This window comes from Diadema antillarum, unplaced genomic scaffold, assembly GCF_040938485.1.
Source record: "Diadema antillarum isolate AM-2024a unplaced genomic scaffold, OU_Dant_1.0 scf00000074, whole genome shotgun sequence".
In the NCBI taxonomy this organism is placed as follows: Eukaryota; Metazoa; Echinodermata; class Echinoidea; order Diadematoida; family Diadematidae; genus Diadema; species Diadema antillarum.
Window position 1 is genome coordinate 685,586 of NW_027270963.1, and position 12,099 is coordinate 697,684.

General features: G+C 38.5%; 1 protein-coding gene across 1 annotated transcript; it reads right to left on the bottom strand.

Annotated features, from left to right (window-relative positions):
• Positions 1 to 1,838: 1,838 nt before the first annotated feature.
• LOC139717340 (mu-type opioid receptor-like) lies at positions 1,839 to 4,783 on the bottom strand. Its single transcript, XM_071628845.1, has 3 exons — positions 4,451 to 4,783; positions 3,365 to 3,500; positions 1,839 to 2,428 (listed from the first exon to the last, which is right to left on the bottom strand). Exons 1-3 carry the CDS (start codon positions 4,781 to 4,783, stop codon positions 1,839 to 1,841), a joined length of 1,059 nt encoding a protein of 352 aa, XP_071484946.1.
• Between the last annotated feature and the right edge of the window lie 7,316 nt (positions 4,784 to 12,099).

A 12,099-nucleotide genomic window follows, 5' to 3' on the forward strand; every position in this document is an offset into this window, starting at 1 on the left:
TCAAAAAAAAAAAAAAAAAAAAGCCACACACTTTCTTCATCAACTGCACAATATACCTCAAAATGAATTCAAAAGCACTGAAATTGTGGCTTTACATAAGAAACCGAACAGAATTTTAGCATTTATTATGAGCGCACCCTTACAACATCGTGTACAATAATTGTGATACGAGATACTGATTCCTTGCGTTGTTACAGTGCCAAAAGAAACCATAAGTGCTGAAAAGGCCCAGGTGATAATCTTCACACAGTGCCTATAGCGTCCAGTTTGAAAGAATGCAGTGGATTTCTCGATCTTCAAAACTATTTTCTGCGTTGTCACCATCACTGTCATATCTACTGTATCATTTCTGGTTTCCAAAAGAAATGAAAAAAAAGAGAGAAGAGAATACATGTACTATAAATACACAAATTGTTCCTAAAAGAGAATTCCGAACCAGTTAAAAGTTAAGCTGAAATGAAAGAGCAAAATTTTAAAAGCACAGCAATGTAGATTTGATCAAAATCAGATAAAAACTAGGAAAGTAACGAAACTTCATATCTATTAACATTTTCATGATTTCCTTGAATGTAAGTTGCTGATTATGCATGGGTAATTACAAGGGGAAAATTCGGACCACTTTCAAGATTGTCTGAAGAGAAAAAAAAATGTAAGCACGAAAGCGAAAATTAATTGATCGAAATGGGATGAAAACCAGGGAAGTTTAAATGAAATTCTGAAGTTTCGCTGTTTGTGTAAGTTTTGAAACATTTGATAAATGATGAAAAAAATGAACTATAATGTCATCATCTCACAATTTTCCATTGATCGGGGTACACACACACAATCACGAAAATTCATTTTTCTACTGTGAAAGCATGAACAATGTTATTCCTGGCTGAGTAACTTCACAACAGTGACCAGTCAGGTTTAATTATATATAGGGTTTTGTATAGACTGGGGCTTAATTGCGTTTAAAAAGAAGAAGAAGGAAAAAAAAAAAGAAAATTCCAATACTTTGTATATATAATGGCAAGTTATGAAGTGATTCACGTACGTAGAAGCCTATACATTGCATATTGCACAATACATGTATAAACGTGGACTCCCGTTATAACGAAAGTCTTCGGGACCCCTCAGTTTTCTTTCGCTATATTATCGAAATTTCGTTTTAACCGAACAGATAAACAATGAAGATAGAGTGGACAATATTGCGTCCTGAATTTTGACTTTGTTGTAACCGGAATTTCGTTGGGGCGTGTTCGTTATAACGGGGGTGCACTGTAGCACCCATTTCTGCTGAGTCTGTGGCAGTGACTTCATTCGAGCACGATTTCTTTTCTTTGTCTTCTCAAGATGATGAAACATGATAATGTATTACGAAATTGCGTCGATGTCAAGAAAATGTCAAAGTACATCAGTTACGATCATAATTATAATCATTATTTAAATGGGCTTACATTGCATCATAAAAAGAAAAGAAAATGAGATGTCCGGGGTATAACAAAACACTGTAGCCAGTGTCGGATCCACAGGGGGCGCAAGAGGCGCACGCCCCCTTTAATCATTGTTAAAAACAAAAGAAATAAAAAGAAAAAAATGAAATGAAACCCGGAAGTGGCGCCAGAAATATTAGTTGCCCCCCCCCCCCCCCCTTAACAGAATTCCTGGATCCGCCCCTGGTAGCTGTGTTAAAAGTTACGTGTAGATTGGAAATAATCAGAGAGGCGGTCCGCATGTCTGAAATGTAATACATGTATCTACAACTAAGTAATCAGTTTCCAGTTATATAACCGTCGTGTATTACATTTGCAGTCTCTGGATACGTCGTGATTGCCATCGACGTGAAGACTGGTTTTTTATGCTTTTTCTTCCTCATCAGACAAGGGTGCCTGGTCTTCAAATGGACGTCCATTGCATTTGAGTATGACGTACACAGTCTGCGAAATGTGTCGCCATGCTTTTGGGTTGAACGCTGCGTAAAACAGCGGGTTTAGTGCCACGTTGAAATGTACGGCCATATCAGCAAAAACCATGAGGATCTCGTCCTTATTATTCTCGTAGATGGGATGGTCGAACCCTTTCAGAGCAAAGATAAAGACAATCACCAGAATGGTGGTGTTATAGATGGCCCAGCAGATCAAGAAGGAAACGAAGAGAGCTGTCGTGTTTGGCATTTCCTGCGCGCGGACGAGCGCACCGGGCGCACTTCCGTCTGCCTCTGTCATCTGCGCGAATCTATTGGAATGCTGCTGGCGCGTCTGGCCCGTAGCCCTCCGCGCGCTCCACAGTGTCCGGCAGACGCAAATATGCAGCGTTGTCGTCAAGGTGACCGGCCCCAGGTAGAGAAAGATAACGATTAGCGAATCCTTAATCAGCATGACGATATGGATCGTTGGGTGCTCAGCCAGAAATGTAAGACCGTCTGCTACTGCCACAACTACACCGGCTGCCGTATGGATGTATATGAAAGAAAGGAATTGAAAAATCTGAATATAAAACACACGGATAAATCAAAATAATGCATGACACTCATTTCTAAAGGTTAGGGATGGGGAAAAGTGTAACAGGACAAGTAACCCCCCCCCCCCGACAATTACCACCCCTCCCCGGCTGAATACCGGTTATAGGGTTAGAGTAAAGATTAGGGTTAGGGTGAGGTTTAGGGTTAGAGTTTGAGTTCTTAGGGTTAGGATTACGTAAAGGATTGGGATCAGGGTTAGGATCAGGGGGAGGGTCTGGGGTAATCGTCCAGACTCTCCTCGCCCTCCACTTCTCCCCCTGAAATGAAAACAAAGTCAAATCAAAACCGATAACGTATAGGCCTGTAGAGCAGGTCACCATATCAAAACAGTGTTTGTTCAAATCGGAAAAAGCAGACTATACTTCCTGTGCTGTGTATAATCGGTGCAATATATACTTTGTGATATGCAGGTAGTAATAATCACTGCTCATAGCTACACATCAGGATTACAAAATGGAGGACGAGAATTCATAATGGGAATAAGTATTGTAATGACTCTGTATATAGATAAAAGAAAGGAACTGAATGTTTTCATGGAAATCATTCCAGAATTATCAGTAGGGGGCCTATCCTGTATGAATAGGACAATGCGAACATAATACTACAGTTTACATTCTTCTTCTTTTTTTAATAGAAAGCAGCTTTAAGTTAAGAGTACCTGAATGAAAATGAAGAAAATCGTAACACTTATATCAGCAAGGCGTAGAGACAGTCTATATATCATTTTTACGTTGTATATGCATTTTTTTACGACGTGGATTTCGAAGTATTTGCATCTAGATTTTGCTTGAAATGTTTGTTTTCTATCAATTTTCAGTTTCAGTGCTATTATGTTGCCTTTTGATTAAAAAAAATCCTCACCTATCCACAGTATAACGCAAAGCACGAAAGCATTCCGCGGACTTCTCCATTTTCTGGCAGTAATCGGGTGGGTGACGACAATGTAATAGTCAACGGCCAGGACTGTAATCATGCCACCAATCTGGTAAAGGACCACCTGAAATTCAAAGACAATAATAGCATGGCATGGACGTTGGGTGTCTGTAAATTTGTTATCAAGGAGGTTAATCAATGAACATATCACAGATAAACTATTGAAACGATAGTATTCCCGTCCGAGATTCCCGAATATTGCAAAGGAGGGACCGCGGAATGGAGGGGGGGGGGGGGGGGGGGGGCTGGAAAGAGACGGGCTATGTAGGCCTACCATTGTGCCTTGACCCCCCCCCCCCCCCCCCATACGCACATACACACACAAAATACGTTCCGCACCCCTTGTACGCGGCATAATTTGCTTCTAGGAAATGGACTATTATACCTTTAATACATAATATCATTTCGATCCCACTAAAACTCACTAATTTCCCGCGTTTCCAACGAGCAGAAAGACGCCGCCGTCCCGTGATCAATACTTCCACATTACATAATGACAACGACAGTGATAATAATGACACAAGCCTATAGCAATAAAAGAAGGATGAGAACAATGATGATAATAATCACAATCATAATAAAAGCAATAATGATAATAATAATGATAATACAGTGATGAGTCAACGAGTCAGGCGGGAATTTTGTCCAATGCACGGAATACCAAGTGAAGAGCTTCCAAACAATAGCATTGAACGGCACGACCTCTTCAGCACATAGTGAGTGGTGATTAAATCATTATTTATGTATCTGTCAGGGTTGATTTCCTCACACATTATCATGATTACCATAATCATGAGGACGATTAAGGAAAAATGTTAAAAAAGACAGGTAGGGGACAGTAATTGTCAGGACGCCATACATTATTACCACAATCGCCACACACCTATATGATTATGTGCATCGTTACACGCACATGCTTTCTCTTACCGTATTAAAGACCTCCAAAGTCTTGAAACAATGAATAATGTACATCGGTAAGACGTGATGAGATACAAAGGCGAAATATCCGCACACCATCAGATTGGCAATTCCCGCCGTAGATAGGTACAGCAAATCGGCGATGAGAAGATTTCCAATGAAGACATTTTCGACGAGACGGCGAGCCCGTTCGAATGCGACGATGCTGTAGAGGTGGACCCCATTGCACAAGGCGCCGACGACAATCAGGGCCAGGAAGACGAAGAAGGCTATCTTGTTGAGGATTGAACGATCCTCATGGTCGATGTTCCAGTCATATTGTTGAAAGTACGAAGAAAATGAGTAAGTGGACCAGGACTCTGGGTGGCTCAGGTCTACCGAGTCCTGGAGGGATACGTCGTTCAGCTCGCCGACGTCGGTCTCACTCATGACGCCGTTCAGTGGTTATTGAGAACTGTTACCTCAGAATAATCTAGGCACTACGACAAGCGAAGTGAACTCTTCGATAGCAGTGTAAAATGCATGCAACCATGCACTTGCAAATGTTATTATGCTTCGAGTGGTAAATCTTCCAGCAGTAGAATAGACGGGATGGTGGTGATGATGGCAGAGAAAGTTGTCCGCTGAAATTGCACTTGCTCTAAAATTGACTGTGTTTCACAGTAAAATGTTAATATACGTGTATAGATGCGAATAGACCTTCTACACACTGACATTGGTTTTCTTCAGCTCACGCACACAAACCATTACAGGAAACAGCCGTACGAATGATGGCTGACCTCGCAGGCAAATGACCCAGTGTATGAGTGACAGAAAGGTGTCCGACTATATGTTAGCACGACACTCTTATATAGTTGGTTGTCAGGAATTGTATAGACCGCCCTGTTGTCAGCTACCTCACAGGATACCATCTGAAAAAATTACAGGAGTGTGCACTCGTGGTTACTTTATTGGACATTGTTACCTTCCCTAGTGATTTATCATCACTCATAATTTTATCATTACATAGTGGAAGTATTTTAGTGAGAGTATAATAATTCATCTACTTTGCGTCCCTGACCCTTTTATATCTTTGGAATAAGAGAAAAGTTGTATAAAGAACAGCATCATGGAGTACTCTCAAGGATAGGCAAGCTGTCAGCTGATTCCGTGATATAATTATCATGATGTAAAAAATAGATGATCGTTCTCGCTGCCACCACCACCATCATCTTTCAAGAGTTCAATCAGCGTGATTGTAAACCCATTTAAGCTTCACTAGAGCAAAAATGACGGTGGGACGACTTTTCAGTCAACACGTACCGGAAAGAGAAGACTGATCGCTACGCTGGCAGAAGTCCTGCTTTCGATCAGACGAGCAAAGTAAGTCTCTTGTGGCTAGGAAGTGATCAGTGCCATACATCCTCTGTGTTAAGCATGGATTTGAGCATGATGGGAATGAAGATAGACCCACCCCCTAAAAAAAAAGAGTGAAAAAGATAAAGGACAGGACAAGGGGTTGGATTGATGGAGAAAACTAGACGAAGAATACTATTAGTGTAACGAAAATAATTCGTTACAGATCTTGTTGATGTTGCCTCCCTTTGCCCTCTTGGTCCTCGGGATCATCACTGACCCTCCTCTGCCTTTTGTCTGTTTACCCTCCTGCTTTAATCCCCCTCCTTTTACCTGTTGGGCTCCTTGGCCATGACCTCCACCCCCCCCCCCCCTCTGTTTTCCTTGTTCTGTGTCCCTAGCCCTACCCGACTGTCCTTGTTGTGTGTAATCCTTATATGTGATTGCTTTCCCTGCCTGTTTGTCATTTTGCCTCTGACGAATCCTCTGCTAGGATCGAAAGCTCAGGCCCCTTTTGACTTCGAATATAATATACTGTAACAGTGTACAGTGTGTTCATAGTATATAGGAAGAAGGGAAAAGGAGTGGGAAACGGCGGGACAGAATACGTGGAGGCAGACGAGAATAGATAACAAAAGGGCAAATAACAAATTCGCGCCAGATAAAACATTAGTTTGAAAACATCAGAAAACATCGCATGTAATAGGTAGGCCCTATAGGTAACAATCTGCAATTCTGCGAGTCGTCGCTTACTACATATGTCTTGTTAGGACATTGCAGGTCAAGACAGCCGTCAAGGTATAGAAATCCCTTCGAAAGTCCAAGCCAAACGATTTTTCCTTCAGTCAGTCAAAGATGATCTGGACCTTGGTGTCTTGTTACGTCATGGTCTTTGCTTTATACGGTCAGAACTGTCATGCCATGTCATGTCAGTCAATGGAAATTTGAAAAGAAAGAATGGGCTCATCCGTCAGTTTAGTTTGTGAGTAAACATTTTGTCCACAAAAATAAACAAAATATATTTAATTACGGGGGAGGGGAAGTTGTTTTGTTTCGGTAAGCACAATTCAAAAATCTTATTGGTCTTGCTATCTGCCATCAGGATCAGCATGACTGGGTGTACATGGAATAAAAACGAACAAAACCAAAACCACTGAAAACAACATTTTGATTAATATGTCAATATATGATCCTTTCACACAATGGCGGAGGACTTCAACACGCTGAGTGCAAACACCTAGTACCCAAGGAGCAAAGGTAACTACCCCAAACACACATCAGAACAGATCGTTGATTTTGCCATTATTACTATTATCATTATTATTATTATTATCATTATTACTATTATTATTATTATTACTATTATTACTATTATCATTATTATTATTATTATTATTATTATTATTATCATTATTATAATTATTATCATTATTATCATTATTATTATTATTATCATTATCTATTTGACCATACAATTGCAATATACAGTACAATGTCATGTAACAAACATACAGGGGTAAACGTTATTATATAAAATGTAATGGAGTGACACATGCATATACCTGCCAACCCTGAGACTTAATGAATCTGAACAAACAGAGTAAAATCATTTAAAAATCTGAACCCAGTTTCATAAATTTCTTATACTTTACTATTAACAGATATTTCCAACAACAAAAAATCAGAACACACTGAAATTAATGCATTTTCTTTCAGTGAAAAATCTGCAAATTCAGATTAAAACTGAACGATTGGCAGGTATGCACATGGGCCAGGGCTCACAAAAGTAAAATTCTTTACTATTACCCGGGGGCATGTGAGCCCTCATTATGTCACTCCATTGGTATACCTTAATCGTCGCTTTTGGTTGAGGGATGTTGTATTTTTGGTTGAGATGGGATTCAGATTTTAAATCTTTTGCGAGATATTAGAAATCACTTGTATGAAATATAAAAGAGCATAAAACTGTAAGAAGAATTAAAAGTTGATTTGATGAAAATCAATTTTGAAATGGCCGAGATATCCAAAGACAAAGTAAAACAATTGAACCTTACAGGCGGGACCCACTTTTTAGAGGACCACTTTCCGTGATTTTGTTTTTGGACAACTCAGCCATTTCAAAACCGATTTTCATTAAGTAAAATTTTCATTCTTCTTAGAATATTGTATGCTCATTTATGTTCAATATTAGTGGTTTCTAATTACATGTATTTCAAAAAAATTAAGATCTGAACCCTCATGTCAAGCCAAACTTTGATATCCCTTTAATATTGATTTTGTTTTTGTTTTATTCTGCTTTGCTTTGCCGTGCTTTTGTCTTTTGGGGGAGGGCTAACTCAGTGTCTCGACAGAAACAGGAGTTGAGTGCAAAGCGAATCTGTAATGTACAGTGCATGTCTACAATGCATTTTACAAGCGATGGTTCCTTTGGTAATGAACCAGAAATCCGCCCTGGCAGAAGGAGCAGACGTGCCAACCAGCTATACACATCGGACAGTGGCCTAACAGTCGTCAAGCACGTACGAACTCAGCTGTAAAGCCAGGGAAACCAATAAGTGGTTCATCACCCTCTGCCACCCGTTTCAACTTTTACATCTATTGTTCATCCGCAAGGTCCAGCCTTCTAAATGGATGTCAGGTCAAATCTGGACATCTCTCCTCGCACCGGCTGAATCATTTCCACACAAGTTGGGATACAGTTTGTGAATGAATTAGCCAGGAAAAGCGCAATATGTAGCTCGAACCTGAGGCAACTTCCTTCGAAAAGGATACTATCCCTCTTTACCCACGGTAACAATCACTTTAGAGTTCCAGATTTTGGCATACCCTGTACTGTCACTGGGCAACTCTGTTTAATTTGACTCGTGTGCCTTGAATTCGGTCCGAGTGTCAAAATACAACCATGAAGAAAGTAAACAAACGTTTAGCACATAAATGTTTGATTATTTACGAACATCCGGTAAGTTAGCATAAAAATGTTATAAAACACTGGGCTGTAAAGTTTACGAGATCTAAATTAAACGTGTGTAATAGTGATTGTCGTCTCTCACCATGTACATAGAAAACGTTGTATATACATACAGAACACGCTAAAAATTACCATAATCACACACAAAGTTGAAAACGGTTATCAAAAAATCTAATTTTAATAGATATCTCAAAATAACGATACCACATTTGCATACACACGCAATAGCACAGCAATAAAAAGAATAAGGATTTGAATGATCAACTAGGTCAAGAATACGTCAGTTTTCACATACATGTACCCTTCGACATTCTTCCACATTCCGGGAACAAGATGAATCGGTGCTACATATACAGTACAAACGATAGAACTGTTGAAAGAAAGGAGCATTGAGGTTTTGCGATAAACGAAGTACATGAAGATACACCCTCTCCCTCAAAAAATAAGAAAAATTAATATATATATGTACATGTATATAATGTACATGTATTGTGCAAACACTCTCCCACTAACGAGGTTTTCTACAATACTTGCGAAACTACATAACTGCCGTTACTTACTCGTCTCTTTATATGGATCAAGCATGAAAATAGCATGCTTTCATATTTGTTGTCATTTATTATCTTATGAAGACTAAGCCTCAAGACTTGGTTAACTATACGATTCCTTTTTTAGTCTTTGTGGTAAACATTTTCCCCACAATTTTCCTTCGAAGATTTTTTTTTTCTAAAATCAATTACATGTACTGTACATGTATTTCTCATGCAGGCCCTTTCACTAATCGGAACGAATGTGCTTATATATACGTGCACCTGGCACACACAAAATACGCTTTTTTTGTCTCAAACAGTGTGCATATATGCCATTACACAAAATATTGATTGAAACGTAACCGTTGTAGCTTTACAAACTGGCATATATACATTTCAATGTATACTGCAATGTCATTCGTGATTTCCCAGTGAAATATTGAAAATACAAGGGCAGGTATATAATCGAGAGCACATGCTCATCTTCATAAACTATTACTGGGTGCCTCTTCCCGCATCAGCGAGTTCTACCAAGGAAGTTCAAGAGAGTCACAACAGTCTTTTTCTCTTTGATGTTCGATGCGCCATTCAAAATATTATTTGAAGCATGTGCCACACTGGATCTGCCCCACGCTGGATCTGCCCCACAAAGAGGAAAACAATGGAATCGTGTCTCATTGCATAATGACCTGCCACCCTCTAAGGAACATATATCGTCATGACGATGGTTATAACTTTTCGCCACCCCTACTTATGGAAGATTGGCGGAAGATAATTGTATACATGTACTCGTAGCTACAGAGACACGGGATGCGCAAACAGAGATTGCGCAAATATTGCTGAAATTAAAACAAAATTACTCGACTGTGACATGTCTGGACACTAATCTGACTATCAATTTATAAAGGACCATAAGTGAAGATTATATCAAATCCGTTTCATTTGTCGGAATAACCCGGAAAAGCTACAAAATCGGCTTTCCATGAGGGTAAACAAAATTTAACACTAAAAACACACACACACACACAGCTCAAACTAACACTTTTGCACATATTTTGCTGGACTTGATTGACTTTTGTTTCAATTATGCTTTATCATTAGGTGACGTTTCATCTCATTTGATACAATTACAAATGCATAAACAAGCAAAGTACAATGTATACCGGTACCCATACCGGATATCATGTAAGCTGTAAAAAAAAAAAGAAGAAGAAGAAAAAGCACCTCTTCAGACTGCTGAGACAGATAGCAACAACCCTGAACATCAAAGAAAAAATACACAATCAGTATTATCATCTGTGGAATCCTTGCCTACATTCGTAGAACACTGACAGCTGTTTGAATAATTATAGCCACTATAGCCAGATGGAACTCCATCTTTTCAACTTCCTTGGTTCTCCTGATAGTGGAGGATTACAGCGCACTGCAGGTTGTCTAAATACACTCTATACGAATACACTGTACTTTCTTTAAAACTGTGTCTTCATAAAAATTTCATAGAAATAGGCAAATAAAATATACATGTATATGTAGTTTTTGGAATGTTAAAATAATAGACATCAATTCATACTGTACATCAACTTTCATTATATGAATTACACTGTACATTATCAATAATCAGGTGATATCCACGCATTATAATTACATTTATACAATTTACATGTATGTACATCGCCTTAAAACCACTTTGAAAAACACCTGCTACTAATCGCATTTTCAAGCAGCACGGTGCTGTAATTTATATTTGTGATTTACCAAAAAGAAAAAAAAATAGACAAGCACAAGAAAATGAAAACTTCATCTGCAAATAACGTTATAATGTACATTTTCAAGAAATACTTACTTTTATATAGGGAGACCATTTCTATGCATATCATCTTTCATTCAAACACAGTTAAAAAAATTATCTGAATAAGAGGATGATGTCATTTTCACATTCTCGAAAACAAGTAAATTAAGTGGAATCACTATGGCATCTCCAGGTGGTCATTTCAGTTTTGTAAATCGGTGAGAAGGTGAATACAATACAAATGAATACAAAATACTGTTTAATCTGGATCAGACATTTCATGTTGCATAATCAACTGATGGAGGATACCTCACACAATCTTGAGTCACAGCAATTTGTCAACAGTAGTCGAAATTTGTTGGAATTAAGTCGAGTACACTGCTGTGGTTATACATTGTGTGTCGAAACAGGTAAATTTACACACGGCATTTGGAAAATTTAGTGTAAATTAAGAACATATACATGTACAAAGTACACATCACTAGACATCTTCTACATATTTCATAAAAATGGCAAGAATTGCATTTCCCCAGGGAATGTTTGAACCGTCATTTCTTTGTCTAGTGATAGCATAATATGTGGGCTTTGCTTCGTTCCTCATCCATTCAAATTATGTAGTATTTCGCATAGCAAGCAGCATCACAGAGGAAGAAACTTGATAATTTCAATCTTCATATCTTTCCTTGTTGACAATTTACTATGTACATGAATTATCATACACATACCTGTACAGATAGCACATATTTTGCACAGTTGCCATGCAAAAACCTTTAAGGAAACAAATTGTAGGCCCTACATTCGTTTTGAAAGTCATTCCAAATTTGGTTTGAAGTAGGCACACATGTATCTTTAGCTGCAATAAATAAATATCAACTAAAACTGTATTAAGCGACCTCAGAGAGAAATGACAGACATCCTAGTGTATTTGAAGGGCATTATATACAGTTTGCAGTCGTATAAAAAGTGTGGTGCAATCCATTTTACTTTGGGATGATCTTCATGATAAAATAAGATCAAGGGAAGAGAATGGTAGATGAACAATCAAAATGGAATCTAGAATTTGAAACTTATACCAGAAAGAGCAATTAAGTGGCAATGGCCGGAAATCAGATAGTTCATATCA

What these genes read in the sequence shown, in the direction of transcription:
- LOC139717340 (XM_071628845.1), bottom strand. Translation starts at nt 4,783, where the DNA reads ATGAGTGAGACCGACGTCGGCGAGCTGAACGACGTATCCCTCCAGGAC. An exon ending in CGGGAATTGCCAATCTGATG is followed by an intron (nt 3,501 to 4,450) that starts GTGTGCGGATAT and finishes TTTGAATTTCAG; the next exon opens with GTGGTCCTTTACCAGATTGG. An exon ending in TTGCGTTATACTGTGGATAG is followed by an intron (nt 2,429 to 3,364) that starts GTGAGGATTTTT and finishes TCCATACGGCAG; the next exon opens with CCGGTGTAGTTGTGGCAGTA.